Below are 25,604 nucleotides of genomic sequence, written 5' to 3'. Positions count from 1 at the left end.
TACAAAGTGGGGAGTGGTAGTTCTGCTGACCCATTTGTTTGCTCACCTTCGTTAGTAAGATGTGTGTACGCTTGTTGCTCAGTCATATCCGACTCTTTTGGGACCCCATGGTCTATAGCCCACCAGCCTCCTCTGTCCATGGGATTTGCTAGGAAAGAATACTGGAGTGGGTTGCCATTTCCTCCTCCAGGGGATCTTCCCAACCCGGAGGTCGAACCTGCTTCTCCTGTTCCAGGTGAATCATTACCACTGAGCCCCCTGGGAAGCCCCTATTAGTAAGATATTTTTATTAAATGAGTTTTATATGATTGTTTTAAAAATGCCTGTTTTAGAGCATCTGTAAAGGAGGGAGGAAGGGAAGGAAGGAAGAGAATTAATCACTCATAATCCCACCACCCAGAGTTAACCATTAGCACTTCTTTGTGTATTTACTTCCTTTCGCTTATGTTCCTTTATTTTATGATGCTGGCATTATACTCTGTATACAAGTTAATTTAAAAAAATTACGTTGTGAACATCATTTGTGTCTTTGAAGTTCGTAAAGTCAGGAATGGCTACACACTAAACCTGGAATGGATGCATCAGTTTGCTGGCTATTCCTCTATTGTTGGACACTCAGATTGTTTCTCATGTTTTGGTATTATAAATTACCCCATAATAAGCATCATATAACACACATTTTTTGGTCCCAATATCCATTTTCAGTAAATGTATTTCTGGAAGCACAATTATTAGGTTAAAGAGTATAAATATTACTCAGTTAAGGGTTCTTGATAGATACTGTGAAACTGTTTACTAGAAAAGCTGACCACTGTACATTCTCACCCAAGTATAGCCTTCAATTTCAAAGATTAATTTTGGGGGTACTGATGAATGATTCTTCTAATGTGCTTTTGTATTTATTTTGCTTATATTGCATCCAGATTTTCTACATCTGTACTCTAAAGTAAGATTAATGTGTAACAGTGGGTCTTAATTTGGAGGAAGTCATGATTCATTTGAAAATCTCATGAAAACCATTAACCTTCCTCTCAGAAAAATTGACATACCGACAAAATGCATAATTTTACATATTTTCAAGGGAAGACTGTCCACAGTCATTCCCTTAAAATATTGTGGCTGCCGTTATACTAAGTGCTTTACGAGGATTATTTTTTTAATCCTCACAGTTTGGGGCATCACAGAGGAAAATAACTCACTCAGAGTGGCATAACTAGCACAGCTGACGCTCAAACAACACGCATTCAAGCTGCACAGGCCCACTTCTGTCATCAACAAAGCCATCCTGCAGTACTGCACAATTCACAATTGGTTGATTCTGCAGACACAGAACCACAGATGTGGAGGAGAGACTAAAGTTACTCAAGGATTTTCAACTACACGGAGGGTCGGTACTCCTAATGCCCGTGCTACTCAAGGGTCAACTGTGAGTGGCTGACTGGGATTCCAGCTCCAGAACCTGCCCTTTTATCCAACATATTACATTGTATTGAGGTTAAGATACCTCATCTTTCATCTTCCTTTTTCGTATTATTTTCTCAGGTTTTTTCTACTACTGACTTCTAAAAATCTAATGGGGAGATTTGCTGTATTTTTCGATGCTCTGGATCTGTTTCTCTAGCATGAGGTTATCTGTTTCTCAGAAGTTGAGTTGACTGCTAAGAAGCTTTCTTACGTAGAGTCTTTTAAGAGGAAATTGTGTAATAACCTTTTCAATTGCTTGTATGCATAAAAGTTTTCATTTTGAGTCAATTTTTGTAATATAGTCCTACAATCCGTCCTACACTGATTTCCTTTTTCACCTTTTTTAGCATAGAGTTGTATGTAATGTTCTCTTGCCCTTTTCACTCCTCATTTTTCTTTTCCCCCCCATCTTGACTGGTTTGCTAACATTTTGTCTGCTTCAGGATTGATTTGTTGCTGTGTTTCATTTCGGTTTTGTGAGCTCCTCCCCCCTCAACATGAACAAAAATATGCTTGAATGATTAATTGTTCCTATTTTTATGTTTTCTATTTCTGGCTTTAATTGTATTCCTTTATTCTGCATTTCATAGGGTGTGGCCATTGTTGGGGTTGTTGTTCTTATTTCTCTGATTGCCAAACTTACATATTTGTTAATTCGTTTTCTTCTTTCCTGTCTAGTATGTAGTATTCTAATCCTATTCTTAAACTGACTCATTTGGAGTTTCTCTTTTCTCTTTGGTCTAGTGATTAGCATAGTGTTTTTAATTTTTGTATGTATTTTAATAGGTTAATAAGTCTTAAGATAGTAGAATCTTAAGTTCATTCCATTCAAGAAGTTTGACCATCATAGAGAGGAATGCACGTGAACTTACACTCACATGTGAATTTACATTTTAAATTCTGTTCAGTTCAGCGACTGTTTATTGATTCCCCACTGTGTGCCACGATCTATGCCAGGCAGTAGGAACATGCCAATGAAAAGATAGGCGTCATCTCCTTTCTCAGGAAAGTTTTATTCTGGTAGAGAATACAGACAAGTATACAAGTTCAGGAGAATTAACTGAAAAACTAAGGGGTATGAGCCAGGTACAAGATTCCATCAAGACTAAAATTAACAGAAAAAGACTTTAAATGAAAGTAATAGAAAAAGATCCCATTCACAATAGAAACTAAGCAATACATATACCAACAAATAAATCCAGTAACAAATGATAAGATCTTTAGGATAAAAGCTGATTTTTTTGAAAAATATAGAAGGTATATTTAAATTATAAAACATAACACATTCTTTTGTAGACAATTTAATATCATGCTACTGTCAAATTTCCCCCTATTATTCTATATTGTCAATATAATCTTAATCAAAAGGCCAACAAGACTTTTTGATAAATTTTGCTACCAAAGAGTAAGCATTTCTATACAATAAATGATCATTAAAAGATAGGCAAGAAATCCGGGGGAAATACCTTTAATATGTTGTTGTTGTTCAGTCACTAGGTCGTGTCCGACTCTGCGACCCCGTGGACTGTGGCATCCAGGTGTCCCTGTCCTTCACTGTCTCAGAGTTCACTCAGACTCACGTTCATCGAGTCAGTGTCGCCCTCCAACCATCTCATCCTCTGTTGCCCCCTTCTTCTCCTACCCTCAATCTTTCCAAACATCAGGTCTTTTCCACCGAGTCAACTCTTTGCATCAGCTGGCTGAAGTATTGGAGCTTCAGCTTCAGCATCAGTCCTTCCAGTGAATATTCAGGGTTGATTTCCTTTAGGGTTGACTGGTTTCATCTCCTTGCTGTCCAAAAGACTCTTAAGAGTCTTCTCCAGAATTACAATTCAAAAGCATCAATTCTTCGGTGCTCAGCCTTCTTTTTGATCCATCTCTCACATCCATACTTAACCCTTGTACTTCAGTAATTGCAGCTTAACAGACAAACGGGCAAATGGCATTCAACAAAGGTGTGAGAGATACTCAAACTCACTGGCAACTAGGGAGATGGAAATTACACCAAAAATATTTCTTTCCTTTTTATGCTACAAAGGTGGCACTACTGGTAAAGAACCTGCCTGCCAGTGCCAGTGATATGAGACACAGGTTCGATCCCTGGGCTGGGAAGATCCCTGGAGGAGGGCATGGCAGCCCACTCCAGTATTCTTGCCTGGAGAATACCATGGACAGAGGAGCCTAGTAGGCTGCAGTCTATAGATTTGCAGAGTCAGACACAACTGAAGGGGCTGAGCAAGCATGCACACACCATGTTGCTGGGTCTAGAAGGAAAGCCCTGTATACTAGATCAGTTCAGTGCAGTCGCCCAGTCGTGTCCAGCTCTTTGTGATCCCATGAATCACAGCACGCCAGGTCTCCCTGTCCATCACCACTCCCAGAGTCGACTGTCCATCGAGTCGGTGATGCCATCCAGCTGTCTCATCCTCTGTCGTCCCCTTCTCCTCCTGCCCCTTCTCTATGCTAAATGGGAAGGTATAAATTGATAAAGCCATTCTGAAGGGCAATTTGGTTGTATATGTGAAAATTATAACTAAATATTCTTCCTTCAACCTGGTTATTCCACTCCTAGAGAAATGCTCAGCCATGTGTCCAGAAAGGTATGCATTGTTGTTTTTCATAGCCAAAAACTGGAAACAAGCCAAATGTCTATTAATAGGGAAGTAGTCAAATAAATTATGACATCTTTATTACATGGCCTCCTGTGCACTGATTTAAAAAATAAAATATGGCTTTATGTGATAGCTTTCTCCTGAGAGCACTGGGGACCCATTGTAGCATTTTAATGGAGGTGTATGACATGACCAGACTTGAGTTTTTAAAATATCTCTTTAGATGGATTATGGGAAATGGATCTGAGAGACAGAAAATAGAGGCTGTTAATCCCTTCAAGTATCAGTGGTGGTCTGTGGTATGGCAGAGCTTGAAACCGCTGTTACACAGCTGAAAAACACTCTTATTAGAAATTTATTTTGTGCTCCATTTTGATATGTATTTGTTGTTAATTTTCATTTTATATTGGAGTATAGTTAGTTAACAGTGTTGTGTTAGTTTCAGATGTATAGCAAAGCAATTCGCTTATATATATACATGTTCTTTTTCAAATTCTTTGCCCATTTAGGTTATTACAGAATATTGTACAGAGTTCCCTGGGCCTTGTTTTTAAAACTAGGTCTCTTGCCTTCTACTGTGGAGGCTTTTGGGTTTTTTTCCTGCACATTAATACACTGGCTTATTTCCATTTTTAGGATGTTTTGTTTTTATATATCATGATAATTACTGTTTTGCTAAATTGAACACACATTACACACACACTCATAAATCCTATTTTGTAGAAAGTATATCTATTATCAAATACAAGGAGGAACTAGTTCTAATTTCTAATGATTACTTATTTTTCATAGATTTGATTTGCTTGCTTAATTCTGTTTGGAAACCTCATATGATTATTTTTCTTTTTTTAAAATTATTTTTCTACTCTCTTGATTAACTTCTGAACGTGAATATATAAAAAGTAGGTGTTTTGAGCAAAACCAGAAGACTTGATATATGAAAACAAAGACTTGATTTAAAGAGTGTGATATGATTTTCAGCCCAGCTAGGTATTATTTAAGATTTTCATCTTTTAGTAGCAAGACGATGATGCATTACCTCAAAGATAACTGCTGGATCTACTCAAACATTTGCTCCATAAGGAAATTGGAGAATCATCATTTACTGAGATATTTGATGATTTTCCAAAAAGATAATGAAAGCAAACACATAGAGTAATAGTTTATTTTTGATTAAAAAAGTTTTCTTAGAGCCTAGCAACCTAACCGGAAATGTTGAATAAACCAATACAAGAAGTGTCATTTTAAAATATATTTCATAGTATTTAAGCTGCTATTTTTATGTATGTTTCTTTAATTCTAAGGTAGTTGGATGTAAGCTTTTCCCATTTTATAGGCAGCAGAAGTGAATGGCTTGTCCAAACACAAGTCACAATCTCATTTGACCTCAACCTGTTTTGTCACCCCTTGATGTTCTGTCTAGTCTGTCAACTAAGCAAGGAAATGTCACTTACAAGATAAGAGTAGCCAGTGCTGCAAGCACAGAACAGCAGAAAAAAATGAGAAATGAAGATTCAAGGGGCCATCATACAGTATCCAAGGTGAGGGCAAGTTACTGGGGAGAGAGTAAGATGAGAGAAAATGGGAAACTGTCATGAAATTACATTCTTATCATCATTCTAAACCGTATGACAGGGGTGATATATTTAAGGATTTTTAATAATATAAAATTCTTGCACAAAGCCCGTGCCTATTGTTCTTTGTAAATTCTTCACCATCGATGTTGCGATTGCACTGATAGTGGAAAAAACATCAGTGTGCTAATAATATAGATGTGCTCTGTGTAGATTCTGAGCTCAAATAATGAAGAAGAGGCTATACTTTTTAGCTTTTTTTTTTTTTTTTTAAAGCTTGATTTTAGTGTTAATTTTGGGCTTCCCTGATGGCTCAGATGGTAAAGAATCCGCCTTCATGGCAGGAGACTGGGATTCCATCCCTGCGTTGGGAAGATCTCCTGGAGGAGGAAATGGAAATCCACTCCAGTATTCTTGCCTGAAGAATTCCATGGACAAAAGAGCCTGGTGGGCTACACAGTCCATGGGGTCACGACTGAGCGACTAACACTTTCACATTCACTTTTAGCGTTAATTTTAAATTGTATATGTGTGTGCATGCTCAGTCATGTGGAGAAGGCAATGGCAACCCACTCCAGTATTCTTGCCTGGAGAATCCCAGGGACAGAGGAGCCTAGTGGGCTGCCTTCTATGGGGTCGCACAGAGTTGGACACGACTGAAGCAATTTAGCAGCAGCAGCAGCTCAGTCATGTCTGACTCTTTGCAACCCCATGGACTGTAGCCCACCAGACTCCTCTGTCCATGGGATTTCCCAGACAAGAAATACTGGCATGGCTTGCCATTTCCTACTCCGGGGATCTTCCCGACCCAGGAATTGAACCTGCATCTCCTGTGTTGGCAGGCAGATTCTTTACCACTGTGCCCCCTGGGAAGCCCTAAGTCGTATATAAGCCTTTTTAATTGAAAGCAAGGAGGAATCACGTTGTCAAAGATGATCCTGTTAAAAGCTACTGCAGAAGGAATTGTTTGATAAAAAATAGTACCCAAAAAAGTTTCTAATCCTAGGCATCTTCCAGAAATAACTTCCTCACTTGTACAGTCTCTGGGCCTCTGTAGTTGTAATGGTGATACCAGCATCACTAGCAACTTATTTTCATGGAGCAGTCATCACGTTCTTAAGAAATCACACCTGCTGTCATTTGTTGAGTGAACTGGCAGTACTTGCATCTGACTGAGGACCAGAGAGGACTTAGCCAAACACAGGAGAGCTCAGCTCTGGTCTCCAGCTGGGTTCCATGTTCTCTCTGTAATGCTTGGGTTCCTTGCAGAGCACACAGCTTGGGGAGTGAGTCCAGCCTGCCACATTTTTCTGAATTTTTACACAAACAACATTTCAGCTCAAAAAGTGTGAGAAGATCGCTGTCACAATGAGTTTTACAAGTTTAGAAACTTCCTCGCCAGCATTGCTGTTATCTTTTAACCTAGGACACAGCAAGTGAGAGACTCATTAGAAGGGAAGTGACTTCCATGCTGTCAAGTATAGCTGCATATCTTCCCTCACCTCTTCTCAGAGTGAGAAAAGGCCCCAATATCTTTGCAAAGAAGGTCTGGGATTTTCAAAGAGGGAAAAGGAAGTGGGGTGCGTGGGTGGGGGCATGATGGTCAGGGGAAGAAAGAATGAGAGAGAGAGAGAATGAATGAGACCATAATAGAAACATAACCCAAAATAGACTTATAAAGTCAGTTGCCCAACAGTTCTTTATCATGGGTGTGCTTGTTGATAGTCAGATGTTTCCTTCATTTATTAGTCTGCGGCCTTATTCAACCTCAAGACAAATCTAAACAAGGTCACATACTGAACATGAAGCTGCCTAGTTAGAAGCAAGTAGTTTGGGGGAGGGAGGGCATTTCCCCCCACCCTGTTTTGTAGGATGGGTGTATTTCAGTAATTAGCCTAAACTTTTTTTTTTCTACTTCTTGCCTACTAGCTTTCTGGCAAGCTGAAGAATTTGGAAGTAATTGTTTATTCATAATAAATTACTTTGTATTTTAAAAAAATCAGAAATAAAATTTTTGTGACTGAATATTGTAGCTTATGAACTATGCCTCCCTAAAAAGGAAATTATTCCGCTTCACCATCATACAGTATGTGACCTTGACTTTCTTATATACCTCTTATCCAGGGCCTTGTTTCCTGCTCTCTTCCAGAAGCAAAATAAATAGAAGGATGGTGCAGCATTGGAGACTGCAGAAAACGCTTGGGCTAGGATGCTTGGTGCCCTAGAGCTGTATCTAACTCACTTAGCCTTGAGCTAGTTACTTAACTTTGTGTTTCTTGGTCTCAGACTTAGAAACAACAAAAGTACAGGTGAAAATGAAAAACAGGGAACTGTTGTCATCCTTCACCAGAGTAGTACATTTGTTACAAATTATGAACCCACGTTGATACATCAATAGAGGCTGTGCCTATATTGGACAAGGAGATACTTGGGAAGTCTCTGGATCCTCCTCCCAGTTTTTCTATGGACATAAAACCACCCTAAAAAAAAATAAGGTCTTTAATAAAAATAAATAAGGAGCTGTGTAAGCAAGATTATTGCAGCTGCTATTGGGCTTCCCAGGTGGCACGGTGATAAAGAATCCACCTGCCAATGCAGGAGACACAAGAGAAGCAGGTTTGATCCCTGGGTTGGGAAGATCCCCTGGAGAAGGAAATGGCAACCTGCTCTTCTTGCCTGGAAAATCCCATGGACAGAGGAGCCTGGCAAGCTGTAGTCCATGGGGTCACAAAAGAGTTGGACATGACTGAATCACACACAACAATAGTTTGTTATGAAGGTGGTAACAGAAAAATGTATTTCTTCTGTGTTCCTTGGAATAAACTAGAGAATTAAATCCTTTGAGAATAATCTCACTGATAATTTGATTCCAGTTTAGCAAATTTTTACAAAATATCAGTACTTGACAGCAAATAGAAATACATACTCTTTAAACCAGTTCACTCATTCATTCAACCTTTTTTAAGCACCTACAGTGAACCAGGCATGGTGTTGGCTCTAGAGATATAGCTGTAAATAAAAGAAACACAGTCTCTGATCTCATAAAATGTAGAATCTTGTGAACTTTCATCTAGGTTATTTATTTCCGCTAAAAAAAATTTAAGGTATCAGCTCGCTTACCTTAAGTAGGATATTTTGCCCTGCCGTAGTGCCATTTGTATATACTGTTCTTAAACTTCCCACCGCCCTGTACCCTGCTTGGTAACAGAATTGTTTATTATTATGATTCTGATATGTTAATGAAGAGGTACTCATTTGCAAATAACTGTTTAATCTGTAATTAAAATCTGGCAGCTCTCAAAAATAAAGACAGTTAAAATGCATAGTCACTGGCCTGCTGTATTAAATATGCAGTTGCAAGACATTAGGCAAGGCATATCCTATTTATCACTTTTAATGAATCTTTCACCCTAGTCCCACTATAAGCCCTTGATGGTATTCCTGTTACCCCACTCATATGCTTCTGAAAGCATTAACTGTTCATGGGTCTGTGCGTGCCCCAGTATAAAATCAAAATCTCTAGGGTGTTTTTGATCACATATAAGCAACCTTTAAAAAAAAAAATTATCACTACCATATCCTCATTAAGATGATGGGCCTCTGACCATATCCTGATGTTTGCCTAGCAATCTGAAATTCATGTATGCAGAAGGAATTTTTCTTATCCTTTTGAAAGAAGAATGATAAATATTTATATAGCCTTAACTCTTTCAGGCAGGCACAGGATCATGTTTTAGAAATGACAAGAAGCTGCTTGGGGTGTTGTTTTCTTCTCTTTTAGCATAATTCATCTGTCCAATAGCTACTGAAAAAATAAATTGTAGGTTTATCAATATTGGACAGTTTTCTTCCTTTTTTCCCATTAAATGTGTTCTGTCTTCTCTGAAATCCTTGTGAGTCATGGCTTTGAAAACGAAGTACAGAGCTATCTCTGCTTTGGGGGCAGAATTCCTCAAGAGAGGCGACAACAGGCCCAGCAAGACCAGCAAGGACCCCCTGCAGCCTTCTGTTTTGTTAGCTTGTTTGGCCACCATCTATATACGCTAAATAGTCCTGCATCCATACTGCGTTGCTTTCTAAAAGTTGTGCCTATTCTGCAACAGTAATTGGACAGAGCCCCAAGATGGTTTTTTTCTTAAAATTAAATTTTTCTCCTTACTCCTTCAATCAAGATATCCAGGAGTAGGGTTGAACTCATAAATGTGTTTCAGCTAACAGATCTACCTTCTACAGCCAATGAAAGATGCATGAAATTTGCGAACTTACTCCTGGCGGGAACAGGAGTCCCATCAGCTGTAATGTTGGATGCCAATAGTCATCCAACTTTTCCAGCACATATACTGACTCCCAAATTTAGGTCATTAAGTCATTAATCTGAAGACAACTCAAGATTCAAGCCAGGTAATTATTGTAATTGTTTCTTTCAGACAGGTAAACCGAATACCTGAAATGTTACTCCCGTTCATTCTTCTGTTCAATCTTGCCTTTGGCAAACGTTGTTAATTCCAGGCTACCGTCAGCTCTGGAAGTGAAAGGAAGAACAGTGGTGATTAGACTAGTGCTGAGCGACTTGGCAGCAGCAGGTGTGCGGCAAGGGCCAGCCCGGCCGTGTCCAGGGGATGCTCGAAGCTGCTGTTGCCACCGCAACCACTGCCTGCTGAAGTGCAGTTTCCACTGTGGGCGCTTAGCCCTCACTGCAGGACACCTTGCTGGCCCTGCCTCCTCCACGGATATGTGAAGCACAAGTAGCCTTTCCATTGACTGGTTTCAAACCCCCTTTAAGATGAGGAAGCTGAGGCCCCAAAGTGAAATGGTTTGTTTGTGGAATCAAACAGCTCATTACTGGCAGAGGTCAAACCACAGGCCTCTGGTTAGTTTGATTATTATGTGTCTTGCTGTGTTCCTCCTTGGGTTCATCCTACTTGGGACTCTGTATTTCCTGGACTTATGTGACTATTTCCTTTTCCATGTTAGAGAAGTTTTCAGCTATTATCTCAGGCCCTTTCTCTCTCTCTTCTCCTTCTGGGACTCCTATAATGCAAACGTTGGTGCTTTTGATGTTGTCCCAGAGGTCTCTTAAACTGTCCTTGTTTCTTTTCATTCTTTATTCTGTTCCATGGCAGCAATTTCCACCACTCTGCCTTCCAACTCACTGATCTGTTCTTCTGCCACATTCATTCTGCTGTTGATTCCTTCTAGCGTATTTTTCAGTTCAGTTAGTGTATTTTTCAGCTCTGTTTGATTGTTTGTTGTGTCTTCTCTTTGCTAAAATATTCTTGTAATTTCTCACTCTGTGCATCCTTTCTTTTCCTGAGTTCTTGGATCATCTTTACCATCGTTACTCTGAACTCTTTGTTGTGTAGATTTCCTGTTTCCACTTCACTTAGTTGGTCTTCTGGGGTTTTATCTTATTCCTTCATCTGGGAAACAAAAGACTTCTTGATTCCCTGTTTAGTAGTCTTCAAGCTTTTCTGTTGACCAGGGCTCTACACCCGTGGCGGATTTGTGTTGATGTATGGCAGAACCAATGCAATATTGTAAAGTAATTAGCCTCCAAATAAAATAAATAAATTTAAATTAAAAAAAAAAAGATTAAAAAAAAAGAGAGAGAATGAAATTATACCAATGTACCCAGAAAGCTTTGTAAGATATTAGACCATAGACTCAGATTGTGATGGTTTTCAGAGATCTAGTTACTGACTGGGAATTAAAACACCAAATTGTTGTGCTTTAAAATATAAATCAGGACAGACTTCATAATAATGTGTTATATTTGCATACTGCTGCTGCTGCTGCTGCTAAGTCACTTCAGTTGTGTTCGACTCTGTGCGATCCCATAGATGGCAGCCCACCAGGCTCCCCCGTCCCTGGGATTCTCCAGGCAAGAACACTGGAGTGGGTTGCCATTTCCTGCTCCAATGCGTGAAAGTGAAGTTGCTCAGTCATCTCCAACTCTTGGCGACCCCATGGACTGCAGCCCACCAGGCTCCTCCACCCATGGGATTTTCCAGGCAAGAGTACTGGAGTGGGTTGCCATTGCCTTCTCCAATTTGCATACTACTTTTTTGCAAAACTTTGAGGTGGAAATAGACAAGAAGGTTTTGTTTGTTTGTTTGTTTGTTTGTTTTCCTCTCTCTTTAAAGGTACAGGGTGATCTATTAAACAGGAAATATTGAGTGGAAGAGAAAATTTTTTAAAACTCACTCTTCCTCATGGGTGGAAGGTGGCTACCAGCTCTTGAATGTGGAGTAGTTCACCGGAAGGAGAAGGGCCTTTTAAGATTAAAGTGACTTCTCAAGTTTTATTTTAACTGTGTGCTGCCACATGCAGAGTGCATGTGGCATCAAAATATCTCACTCCATGTCTGCCATGCATGATGTGAATGACCTGAATATTCTCAAGGTTTCTCAGTGCCTGCAAGGCAGTGACTTTGCCACAGTGTGGACAATCCAGACATACTACACAGGTTGAGGAGGTTTTCCCAGCTGCTTGAGGCATTGGCTCAGTTTCTGTTATTGAGTCTCTGTAACAATTAAAGAGGTTCCTGTCCACCCCTGTGATCAACAGCTTTTCCTAGAGTAGTGTTTGGGTTAAAGTAGACTCTACAATACTGTATTTGGCAGGAAAGGCCATTAAAAAAATCAAAACAGCCCTCATAACTAGATTCCTTTTTGAAAGGTTACTGACTAAAAAAATACAGCTCAGAATTGGAAATTGTTCAATTTAAATAACTGCATTATTTTGTCTTTCCTACCCTCTCAATCCTCAATCCTTCCCCCGAAGTAGATTGATATGAAAAAGTACGTAGGATTACTTGACACTTTCATTTTTCTTAGTGATCACCCTGGAAGAATATTTTTTTATCCTTGGTTTAACTAGAATCTTTTCTTTTTGGTTTAAATTTATACAAAAACTACCCACGGGTTCACCTGCAACCTCAATTTCCTTGTGTTGAATTTCATATATTTTTTCAGCTGTCTATCATCAAGAGAAGATGGGGAGAAGGGATAGGTCTGAACCAGACATTTAAATTTCATGGTGTGTGTGTGTGTGTGTACGCGCACATGCACACATGCTCAGACTAATTACTGGTTGCAGTAAATTTGGTCGAATTTCAATTTAGCTTCATTAACTCTGAAACAGGGTAGTGATATCAAAGGGAGGGGAAAAAAAGAATAAGGGAAGAGAAGCAGATCAATTGTCTTTAAATAAAGACATTTTAGGAGGGAACTGGTATTCATTTTTTAGGTCATCATTGCTACTTCTCAATATTATATACCTATAAACAGCCCTATAGTAGGACTTGCCATGTGCTTGAAGAAGCTACATTTTCACAGCAGAAGAGGAAAGCAGAATAGAGCATTGAGATGCAGGTGCACAGCAGTACAAGTGGCCTCTTTGCCTGCAGCCATAATGCCTGGCCGAGAAGGCAGAAGCTCTCCAGCCCAGCTCTCAGGGTCTCCCTGAGCTAAGCCAAGAAGCCCGGAGCGGGTGGGGCTGGGAGGGCGCAAGAGAGAATAATTGTTATTCAGTCTTCTTTAATGAGATGTATTGCCCACTGCTGAAAGATTGGAGCTGTGTCTTTTGTTATGTTAATTAGACACCATTAGAGCTTGGCTGTCTTTGATTTCTGCTTAATCCTTTCTGCTTCCTCTGCCTCCATCCTGACTGGCAAATGGTTGAAAGATGGTGGGTGCGCTGCACGCGTTATTTATTGCTCACATCTATGCTGAGTTCTTTGGTAATAGGGTTGCTAACAAAAGATTGATCTCACCAAAGGCGGTAGGTATTTTGGATGTTCATTTTGGCTTTTTAAAAAATGAATTTGAGAATGGTCTATTTCTGCCAAACATCATTGTTCTTTAGATGGTTGCTCTTGCAGCCACACAGAATGGGAAGTGACAGATTGGAAATTTTAGATGGCCTTTCTTTGGTTGCCTGGATTACCTGGAAAACAACAAGCAAATTGATCATGCCTTAGGCTTTTGGAGAGGCTAGGGTTGACCAGAAAAAAATGGAAACAAGATTAATTTAAAGGTCAAAAAGAGAAATTTAGTAGTTTGAAATCTCTGCCTTTAACAATTTATAGATATGTAGGAGAAGGAAATGGCAACCCACTCCAGTGTTCTTGCCTGGAGAATCCCAGGGACAGGGGAGCCTGGTGGGCTGCCGTCTACGGGGTCACACAGAGTCAGACATGACTGGAGCGACTTAGCAGCAGCAGCAGCAGCAGCAGGTATTCTTTCCTAAAATTAATGCATTTCGTTTACATAATTAGTCCAAATAAGGGTGTTTGGGGTGAGTTAAAGGGGAAAAAATTAATCAATCTGGTCCTTAAAATAGTGAAAGGGGGAATTTCTGTTAAATTTTTAAAGATCACATAATAATGTTTTAGAACAGCACTATCCAATGGAAATGAATCACAGATGTTATTTTAAATTCTCTAGTAGTTACACAAAAAAATAAAAAACAGGTGAAATAAATTTTAATATTTTATTTAACTCAGCATATCAGAATCATTATTTCGTTGCCATACAACAAATAAAGACTGCCATTTGTTTCTCCAAAAAAAAAAAAAAAAATAGATTTATTACAGATCAACAAAGAATGGCAAGTTTGGTGCCTACCACCTTGGTGCACGTGTGGGTACTTAGTCACTCAGTTGTGTCCAACTCTTTGTCACTGTAGCCCTCCAGGCTCCTCTGTCCAAGGGATTTCCAGGGAAGCATACTGGAGTGGGTTGTTGCCATTTCCTCCTCCAGGAGATCTTCCTGACCCAGGGAGTCAAAACCTAGGTCTCCTGTATTGGCAGGTGGATTCTTTAGCACCGCACCACTGGGAAGCCGCATCCATGGAGCCACATGCAAGGCTCCACAGAGCACAGAGAAGAGAACTCTTTGAAAGGAGGCAAAAGAAGTCGGAGGGCTATGAGAAGCCAAGGGTTCCCTGGAGGAACTGAGTTCAGAGCACTACTGGAACTGGTTTTTGGCTGCGTTGTTTCAGTCTCATGTTGGCTGAGCTCTTGCCAGGAAAGCCGAGGAAGTCTTCTTTACTCTTGGGTGGTACAGTCCTCCTAAAACACAGAGCTTCCCCTTCCAGCCTCTTGACTAATTTAATTGAGGTTTCTGTTCATCAGTTAACAACTTCAACCTGTAAACAATGTAAAGTTAATAAGCTAGTTTGCACACTCTTTTAGTTACATTAAATTTTTGAGATCTGCTAAGTTTTTTGTCCTGGTGTGTGTTTTCCAGCATATCTCACTAAGGGTTTGCCACATTCAGGTGCTCCACAGCCACCTGTGGCTGGCGGCCACAGTACTGGGTGGTACAGTTTCAGATTACTTCTTTAATTTACCACATGGCCTAAAAGCACCTGTCAGGATAAAATCCAATTTTAAAGTTACAGATAAACTTGATGAGTTATATGTTAACATTAAATCTCTCTCTAAAACTCAGCTGCCTACTTCCCTTTCTTTTTGTAATCTGAATTATTTATTGTGTTACCAGTGAAGCAAAAATTCTAAAGATGCTTTCCAAGGAGGTAATCTGTTCAACAGTTCTAAGATATAAGTATGGTCACCTTTGCACTTAAGTGAAAATCTCATCAAAGAACAATGGCCCAGACATGCTGAGCAATGGTTGATAGGGACCAGTGGGAAAAGATTGGGAAGGCAGAAGCAAATGGAGATAATTTGTTCAATCTTAGAACTTAAATCTTAATAAAAAAGGGTTCCACATACATGTCCCATGTTGGCCCCGCTTGGTCATCCCATTAATAAGACATCATAAATAGATTTTACTGGCAACATCTGGTTTTAGCACTTTTGATAGTTTTTAAATGTAGAGTTTTTAAATTGTAGAGCTTGCCTAGTTTGGGAAAAAATACGTGTAATGTACTTGTGCCAAATACGTGATAAGGAAAGGCTATTTGGGTTTGTTAAGAGAACAGATGTCATGTTGTATATTCTTATCACAATTAAAATAATTCCATAAAAGCATTGCAGATAATACCTCAGAATGTTCTAGATTACCAAAAATCTCCAGGCAGATAAATAAAACTTGACTGGTTTTCAAATTGGAAGTTCAGTCAGCACTGAGGTACAGATTTCTAATGCAGCCAAGGAATCAGGTCAACATTTGTCATGTAACTATTTGCTATTGAGAATTACTGTATCAATAAAGCACTGTTACTATACTGATTATTGTTGGCTAACTCCAATACTTTGGCCACCTGATATGAAGAACTGACTCATTAGAAAAGATCCTGATGCTGGGAAAGATTGAAGGCGAGAGGAGAAGGGGACAACAGAGAATAAGATGGTTGGATGGCATCACCAACACTATGGACATGAGTTTGGGTGAGCTCCAGGAGTTGGTGACGGACAGGCAGGCCTGGCGTGCTGCAGTCCATGGGGTCACAAAGAGTCAGACATGACTGAGCTAACTCAACCAACTGGACAGAACTGATCAACCAACAGAAGGAAAAAAACCTTTGTTTGGAATGAAATTGCCTCCACCTGGGAAGAGACCCCTTTGGTTGCCTTTTTCTTACTGGGATGTGCACATAGCTAAAAGAAAATCAGCCAGCAACTGAAGACAGAAATACAAGGGCTGTTGTTAGAAGAAATTTCATTTTCTGATTCAATTCAGCAGAACCACCTTGGTCTTTGTAACTTTCATCACTGTTTTGGGAGGAAGGACTTTGAACAAGCCAGATTGTTTTTTGTGTGTGTTTAGGTTATTTATGAAATGTGAGGAAGGACTAATAGAGACACTAAGATGCTCATGGCAATTACTAGATAAATAAACACTTTAGAGGTATGGATATTCTACATTAAAGGAGCGTTCTTTCCCTTTGAACACACTTAATTCTAATAATAAGAATAGCTAGCTAATATGTGTTTTTTTCACACAGAGGATAGTATTTAAAAAAAATCTAACAATGTATTTCCCATCATTGTTTAAGAGTCGGATCCAAGTCCAGCCCCTTTCACAGTCAACTGTCCTCCGTCGTCTCTCGGGAACCCTTAAGTAGACCAGTAACTGATGGCAGGCGTTTCCAATATGCTGGACTTAGAGGCTCATTACTTGTTTTCTGTGCTATCATCATTTTGACACACATTCCTGTGTCACGGCCCTGTTTCGTTATAGAATGGCGTTGTGGATAAGGATGATATTAAATTTTAATGTTATTGCTATTATTACTGTTGACTGTTTTTAGCTTAAGTATGCCTGCTTCTTTAATTCCAGCTTCTGCAGGGCCAGAAAACAGAAGTGTGCATAAACAGTCAGGAAAATTACTGTATACCCTGGAGACCCAGCATCGCATGCTCTGCCTGTTGTGAATGATGAATCAAAATGGAAAGGTTATCATTTTCATTAGCTAGGAAAGAACAAGACCATACTTTTCTCCAAGTGTAATTACAGTGGTTCACTGGCAACATTACACTGCAGTAATTAGTCTAAAGGTGTATGTGAGGGCAGGCTTTTGCACAGACACTAGAAATATTATTTCAGAGTTTAAGGTCACAGCCTTGTGTTTAACATGTTCCAGGCAGCTTAGGGGGGAAAAAAAACTAATTTGACTGGAGCTAAAGAAAGACATTTGACATTTCCCAGAGTCATGCATTCAGAAACCAGTCAGGTAGAAAAATTGTATTTTATTATCTACAATTAAAAAAAAAAAAAACTTAGCTGCAAAAGTAGCATGTCAAAATATTGTATAGGATAAGCAGAGATAAAATTCAGGTTTATTAGAAATGTGCAGTAAATAATTAGAGCTTTTGATACATGTGTTTTAATCTCCATTTCTCCACCTAAGGCAACTGGACAGAAAAATTAATTGCTAGAAACTTTTCAGAGGAAGCAAAATAATTCCTCTACCTTCTTGTAACTGTTTTCAAGAAATAAATATTTCTCTTACACAAGTCTAATATACATCTGTCCTTTCTGTCCTTTATGAATGTTTTTGGGTACCCTGAGCAGTTATATTGAATTGTTGAAATCTCTGTAACCTGACCCTTTATGAGTAGAAACTGAATTGCAATTATTTTCCAAAGCCACACGTAAGGTTTTCTGTTTAAGTAAAACAAAAGTGAGAAGAGTGAAAAAAAAGTTGAAAAAAAGTAAAATTTACATAAAGTTTATATTTTAAAGCCACATTATGGACTTAAAAGAAACTCTGCTTCTTCTAGTTCAGAGAATACTTATACAAGTCACAGTTCTTACTGGGTTAAAGGTAAAAACCCAAGTACTCTTAATGTCTTTGTTAAATTTCAGTATTATCTGCCTGTCTTGAAGCAATTCTTTTTAGCTTCTCTCTTTACATCCTGAAATAGCCGTGCAGAATGTTGTTTGTTTTAGGACCCGTGGAGAAATAGAATGTACTTGAATGAGCATTCATTCAGCAACCCAATTCTGTTGGAAACCACTGCTTTTTTCATGCTAGTGTGTGTTTTCTGTGTGTTATCTGCCCATATGGCTAGAACTGATGTTTCTCACCACTTAAGGCACTTGGGAAAATTTGAAGCATAGATGTGACACAAATAACACAGCCAGCTGATTATATAACGGACTGAAAAATCTGCCCCCAAATTGAATTAAAAAAAAAAAAAAAGCCACTGCTTTACTGCTTTTTGTCTGTCACAGATGTTTCTCTGCTCAAGGAAAAGCCGCACACTCCAGAATTAGAGCCCTGATGTTGTACGTTTTCTGCGGCTAGGAATTCCATAGGAGACATCAAGTAGCAAGGATGCTTCCAAGACTTCTCTCGGCCACTGAACAGATCAGTGCATTCTGCTGAACCTCAGTCTCCTCTCTGTGAAATCAGAGTTTGCTAAGCCCCTTTCAGGTTCTGAGCTTCTTTGTCTATTCAAGGGAATGCAGTCTTTATTTTCTGCCTTTGTGTTTGGAAAAAAAAAAGCAGACGCGCTTTTTTTTTTTTTTTTCCACGTCTTTCCAACAAAGCCTGGAAAGTTCTACCCCGCCTGCACCTCCCGCCTTCATAGCAGGGACCATGGTTCCCATCAGCTCTGTGAGATTAGCAGATCATGCAGGATCCCATGGGCTTGTTCTGTACCTTCAGTGACCCCATCTGTGAAACGGAGGGATGGTTTCATAGGACTGGTTCTGTTACAGCAGGCTCCACTGAATCCCAGAGACGAGGTGTTGAGGCAAGAAAGAGACTTTAATCGGGGAGCGGGCAGACCGACAAGCTGGCAGGCTAGCACCTCAAAATAACCATTTTATTGGGGTCTGGATGCCAGATTCTTTAATAGATCAGAGAGAAAGAAACAATGAGGAGCTAAAGTCAAAAGGCAGAACAGAGAGGAAGAGGCAGTGAGAAAGTCAAGTGAAAGGGTCTTCCATCTTGCCAGACATCTCCAAGGGAATGGCCAGCTGTTGGAAGGGGTGTGTTAATCTCTTCTCTTCACAGGTGGACAGGGACAAACTCTCTCTCCATGAGCTGAACAAAGGCACTTCAGTTTACAGTCAAGCAGAGGGCAGGGTCCCCCAGGCGAGCCATGGAGTATCAGTAATAATAAGCCATGGAGTATTGATTATAATGATAAAAGCAAAAAAAAGCAAGTCAACGAAAGTTTCCAACATGGAGTCAGAATTGGCTTCCTCCCTGCAACATTTCTGCAGTTCATTTCTCTTAAAATGTAATTTTGAAGTCAGGTTCACATGGACTGAAAGAAGTTGTGCGTGTCATAGGAAAAGCCACTGTCTTCACTGACATCTGATGAATAAATTACAGAGTACATTTGTCTGCTTACAGCAGGTGCCAGGTCTGACAACCACTTTGAAAAGTTCTGACGCATGTCCTGAAGGTCAGACTTTGTAAATGGAAAGTGAAAAGTGCAAGAGACTATATTCCCAACCCAACTTCTTAAACTCTAAAATGCTTTAGAAATTAAAGAAGCATTTTATAAATCAGCTATAGATTATGTACCTGTAAAGCAAATCAAAAGGCAAAGAGATTATTTTAAAAAGAACTTTGTTGGGAAGATTTTAACAGGATTCTTCAGGTGCAGGTCACTGGATAGCTTTATGAGAGACTCTGTCAATGTTTCTTTGGTGGGTATTAAAATCAAGTTGTTCCTTTCAGGGCAGCAAGAAAGTGGCTATAGTTTGCAGAGGGTTCTAAGCACACATTTACTGGGAGAAAAGGGACAGCCTGGATTCAGAGTACAAATTTCCTTCATCTGAAACCTTGTCAGCAGATCAAATCTACCATGAATGATGACTTAGAATTTTGGACCTGAAAGGTCCTCTAAAAATCAGAATCCACTTCCTCTTCAGTCTGCTTGCCTCGCCACCTCCATTGTTACTTCTACCAAACTCTCATTTTTTTCCTGTAAGGAAATCAAAGGCCCAAAATGTAGCCAAATTTCTTTTATCTTAAAAATAATCTACTCAGACCTGTGTCCTCTCGCCCCACTCTCCAGTTCAAACATGTGGCATTTGATGTCTTTGAATAACCCTTCTTCCTCTCCCCAGGGTTCTGCTGAAACTGTGCGTTCCTGCTTCTGACCCTTCCTTCTCCCTCCATCACTTTCCCCTTCCATCCTGTCCTTGAAAGTTCCGGTTATCTGGGAGTCATCCTCTGGATCCTTCTGTGGGTTTACAGTTCCACTTGCGTCTTCATCATTCCTGCTGAGTAGCCATATTGTGCTGCCAGTCACAGAGGGCATTGAAACCAGTATCTTCAGCCTCCTTTGTATTCTCTTTCTCTCTCTATGGGCGTGTGTGTGTACCTGTATATATTTTCTGTAAACTCAGGAGTTTGTTCATTTTTTAAATTACACAAGCAGTCATTCTGTTAACTTCCTCTGCGAGGGGCTTGTCTCAAAGCCAGTGACGTAGCCTTGCATTCCTGTCAGAGATTCCAGTTGCTGGGGAGGTTCTGTCAGCAAGGGTGAGAAGCCAGGGAAGAAGCCTCCTTTTCACAGAATCTCAGAACGTCAGCAGAGAGTAGATGCTGCAGAATCTAAGTGAAGATTCTGTATACACCTATCCTTCTGTAAGACAGGCTGATCCCTCTCCTGGGGGATCCCTCTGCCTTTAGTATATTTGAGAGCTGAGTGATGGTAGTCCTAGGGACCTAAGGGTATCTGTAGTCTTGCCCTTTTGCTCCTGAAGCCCTGCTTCTTCCTCTGAGACCAAGACTGCCTTGCTGGGCAGTAGAGGCATTCTAAGTCAAATTAGGATGATTACCCTAAATCTAGTACCGTGATAGCTCAGGCAATAAAGAATCCACCTGCAATGTAGGAGACCTGGCTTTGATCCCTGGATTGGGAAGATGCCCTGGAGAAGGAAATGGCAACCCACTTCAGTATTCTTGCCTGGGAAATCCCATGGACAGAGGAACTTGCCAGGCCTCGGTCCTTTGGGTCGCAAAGAGTTGGACACAACTGAGCAACTGACTACACCCTAAATCTTGTTATGTGATCTTTAACCACACAGAGTTGTCACGTAGAGTTGGGGAGAAAGCGGTTGGAAAATAGGGAGATGGCTCATTTAAAAAAAAGATTTAAGACTTACACGTTTGGACTGTAAGTTTCCTTATTGTCACCAAGGCAATGTTGCCTCTTCCAGAATTCCAGCTCAATCCCCCCTCTACTGCTGCTAAGTCACCTCAGTAGTGTCCAACTCTGTGCGACCCCATAGACAGCAGCCCACCAGGCTCCGCCATCCCTGGGATTCTCCAGGCAAGAACACTGGAGTGGGTTGCCATTTCCTTCTCCAATGCATAAAAGTGAAAAGTGAAAGTGAAGTCGCTCAGTCGTGTCCGACTCTAGTGACCCCATGAACTGCAGCCTACCAGGCTCCTCCTTCCATGGGATTTTACAGGCAAGAGTACTGGAGTGGGGTGCCATTGCCTTTTCCAGTCCCCCCTCTACACACTTCCTTAACTTTGTTGTTGTTTTTAAGGTTATTTGAAACCGTTGATTCTCTTAAAAGTCATATTTGATGTTCAGTTCATTCTTTAAAAAATACTACATTAGAGCATTTATTATTTTTTGTGTGTGTGGCGGGGATGGCGGTTTCAGGGGGTGGGGATAGATGGCATCAATTTTTGGTCAAAGTCCTAGGTTGCTCATGCTCATTTTTGCTCAGTAGTTTCTGGGGAACTTAAAGAGCCAATGAGACAAAATCGATGGCTGAAGGGACCAAAAGGGTGACTGGAGAGGTGTTTGCCACTGTAAATGACCCATCGCAATTTTCCTGAATCCCATTGGCAAATAGTTAAATACTCCATACAAATTGTTCTCTAATGGTTGACCAAATGCCCTGCCCTGTGCTGTATAAACATAGCAAGTTTTTCTAACTATGTGTGTGAATTACTGTCATGGTTAGTCTCTCCAGATAAAATAGAATAACCCCCAAAGTGATAACTGCAAACATCCACATTAATTCTAACAAGAGGAAAGTCTCAGCATTCGTTTTTGGTGGCTCTGCAGTCTCGTATTGTTGTTAATTTCCTGAAAACTTAATGTTAGATGAAGTGTAATTGCAGATTTCCTTAAGAACCATTGACAGATACTTATCCTAAGTCATAAGCAACTCACACTGTGAAATGTGTGCAAACATTCTAAGTTTCCTTCCAGAAGAATATACTTCAGTGAAACCCAGTATTCATCAGGTTTTTTTTTGTTTGTTTTTTGTTTTTAATAAACAGGGCCATTAAAGCTCAAAGTAGAAGTTAGGAGAACTTCCTTTTGTTGTAACTTGATTTTTAAAAGAGATTAATGTTGCAGGAACTTTCACTGGTTTTCAAGGAGTGAACTACATCAGTCTGTGATGTGTCATCTTGAAGACTTTACTAAGTGGCTATATTTGAATGATAGAGTTAAAAAAAAAAAAAGAGCAAATTATAGTGTATTTAGGTAATGGCATTGTATAATGGAGAGAGGAGTTTGGTGTTTTCAGTTTTTTCTTTGTAATTGTTAGGTGGTCTATTTAGTGCAGCTGTGTTTATGTTTCCTAAGTGGTAACTGCCTGAACATGGTGACAAGTCCCTACATAAGAGAAAAGGGATTTTGTTCAAAAAAATCTTGCCAACGTACTTTAACATGGAGGGTTGTATTTATCAAGGAGCAATGGCAAAAATGATTCTAGGCATAATCATCTAATATAGCTGGTTTGCCTCATCAGCCATTTTGACAACCTTGTTTAAAAAAAATAAATAACTGATACTTTAAATGTTGCATTTCACAGTGGAATAAACTTGGAAATGGTAGAATAATTTAGAATGGTCACATTGCTTTAACCAACATTTTGGCTAATTTAACTTATTGGTTATTAAAAATCCATGCTTAAATCATAAATACAGATCCTGTAGAGAATAGTCTCTTAAAAAAATAAAATTAATATGCAGTCACAGCTGCAGCAAAAAAAAAAGAGACAGTTGCCCGTGAGAGAGAAAATGTGTATATTAAGCAAATAACTGAATTAATCAATAATTTCAGAATTGCATGCAGTGTATGAAATGTTTAGGTGCAGAGACTTAATGACTAGTTTTTGAGGTGTTTTCTTTAGTGTTACATCCCTCATAACTCAAATTAATGTTTATTACCAGTCTCTCATATTGCCAAAATATTTTCATGAATTTGGATTAGAAGCAGCTTGTTCTGGCTTGTTTTGCAACTTTGTTTCAAGAAACAAAGTGATATTTAGAAGATTTTTGTATGTCTCAGAAGCCTTAATTATCTAACTTCTGTTGAAGGAAGACATAAGATCAAGTTTTGCTTCATAGTTCTCTAAGACAATAAGATTTTTTTCTACCCAAATTTTATATTACTACATAAATAATAATGCCTTTCTGGAAATTTGAATCCGTGATTCTTGTATTGGCTGTTAAGTAGCTAGCAATTTAGATCTACTTTAAATTCAAGAAGACACGACTTGGGACTTCCCCAGTGATCCAGTGGTTAGGACTTCATCTTCAGTGCACGGGGTGTGGGTTCCATCCCTGATCGAGGAGCTGAGATCTCACATCCCTCACAGCCAGAAAACCAACACATAAAATAGAAGCAATATTGTAATAAATTCAACAAAGACTTTAAAAATGGTCCACATTAAAAAAAAATCTTAAACAATTTAAAAAGACATGACTTGCTGGTCCATAACTCTTTGGGTTGGTGTTTATTTTGGATTCTCAGACATCTGCCTGATGGCTCCTATTTTTTTTTCTCCCCTCTTTCCACAGATTGGTCAGAGACAACAAGTGTTAGTCACGGAAGAATCTTTTGATTCCAAGTTTTATGTTGCGCACAATCGATTCTACGAGCAGGTAAGAGACACTCCCACACTCTCAGGATTTCTCCAAAATGAGAAAGAGTTCTGAAAGTAAATCAATTTAAGCAAAAGAGACATAAAGTAGCAGAGATTCGTATTGATAGCATCTTGTGGCAGGAAGGCTATTTTATAGCATCAAGCCAGCCAAGCTAACGTGGGGCTTATCTTTGTGGATCTACAAAACATTCTATCCAAAGGAGTAAGTCTGTTTTAGTCCTCATTCGTCTTTGATGGGAGCAGGCTTTGGCGTTGGGGAGTTTGAAACAGGCAGTTCTGACTGCCCCAGCCTCCCACAGCCTGGCACCGTGGAGGGAAAAGTTCTGTCCAGGGGACAGGAAGGATGTCTGCACCGGCGACATCGGCCTGGAAGGGCGGGGACTTCCTCTCCCTGTCTCAGCGCTCTAACAGGCTTTTGGTTGTTTGTCTGTTGGTTGGCTTTTTTAGTTTCAGAGTTTTATTTTTTTTGTATTGCCTTTTTTAAAAAAAAAGAACTTCCATCATAATGAAAAGTGCTGAGGGCAAAAGGAAAAGAGTTCCTTGGATTCAGCTCACAGTGTGTGAACAACTTTGGAGACCAGAGTGAGGATCACACTAGCTTCACGTGGAGAGTTTTCTTCGAGGCCCAGCTGAAGGGGCTCCCCAGTCCCTGCCCTTCTAAGGCAGCGTGCTTTGCTGCACCAGCAGCCAGACTTCTAGTTCAGTGTTTGGGGTTGCACTTCCCCAGGCAGTGAAGCAGTTCAAAAATGACTAAAGCAGACAGTGCCTCCTTCAGGGGCCATTGGCCCTGGGAAGGGCCAAGGAGGAGGTGCCATAGGCCCCTCTGGGTTAGAGACGCTCCTAGGGGCAGAGGGATTCCTTGGGTCATTCCTGGATCGTATTTTCTTAATATCAGGCGGGTTTTCCTACTTTTTTGTTCTTCTCTCATCAAATGAGAGGTGAACTTTTTTTCTGTGGATTGTGGCCTGGGAAGGCTCTTCAGGCCAGTATGGGCCACCCTGGTAAGGGATGAGCAAGGGAGGCTGACCGCCTGTGTTAGAAGCAGGGAAGCAGGAGTGGGAGGGGGGCTCCAGCATGGGTGTTCCATGTGGACTCATCTCACGCTGGGCACCGGGTCCTCAGGGAACGGGGGAGAGCCTTACAAGGCCCAGGCTGAACATGCCCTGTTTAGGCCCCAGTAGAGACTACATTTGAGGTGGTGGTGGTTGTTTAGTTGGTAAGTTGCGTCTGACTCTTTGTGACCCCATGAACTGTAGCCCGCCAGGCTCCTCTGCCCATGGAATTCTCCAGGCAAGAATGCTGGAATAGGTTGCCATTTCTCCTCCAGAGGATCTTCCCGACCCAGGGATTGAACCTGGGTCTCCTGCATTGCAGTCAGATTCTTTACCTTTGAGCCAGCCAGTTGAGGACTGATCCCAGCTCTCCGTGTTTGAGCTGAGAGTCCCCATTTTCCGTCTCAGTAAATGACTCCAGAGAACCCTCTTCCTCTTCAGGTCAGCCTTCTGCTCAGCTCTCTGGAGGAGCTGGATTATATTTTGGTAGCCTCTTTCCTCTTCTTTCTCTTGCCATCTGGGTTTTTGCCTCAGCAGGGAACTTTTTTTCCCCCTTCATTTTAAAGGCGATGGCATGCCTCATTAGCTGTTTCCTCCAATTTA

At 40.2% G+C, this 25,604-nt stretch overlaps 1 protein-coding gene across 11 annotated transcripts in view; it reads left to right on the top strand.

Moving 5' to 3' along the window:
• CDKAL1 (CDKAL1 threonylcarbamoyladenosine tRNA methylthiotransferase) overlaps positions 1–25,604 on the top strand; it is a 640,160-nt gene that overhangs the window by 590,801 nt on the left and 23,755 nt on the right. For 8 of the 11 annotated variants that reach the window (XM_086370076.1, XM_086370056.1, XM_086370074.1 and 5 more), the window contains one exon: positions 23,864–23,947. In XM_086370076.1, the coding sequence (XP_086226202.1) occupies positions 23,864–23,947 (84 nt within the window). Of the gene's footprint in view, positions 1–1,169; positions 11,254–14,462; positions 23,022–23,863; positions 23,948–25,604 lie in introns of those variants that run through there. The other 3 variants (XM_086370062.1, XM_086370061.1, XM_086370057.1) reach the window with 2 other exon arrangements.

The sequence above is a fragment of the Bos grunniens genome, chromosome 23, assembly GCF_055505025.1.
Source record: "Bos grunniens cultivar Pamir isolate PY7600 chromosome 23, Bosgru_T2T1.0, whole genome shotgun sequence".
In the NCBI taxonomy this organism is placed as follows: domain Eukaryota; kingdom Metazoa; phylum Chordata; class Mammalia; order Artiodactyla; family Bovidae; genus Bos; species Bos grunniens.
The sequence above is the reverse complement of the archived record's forward strand: the minus strand, read 5'-3'. Positions and strand labels throughout refer to the sequence as shown.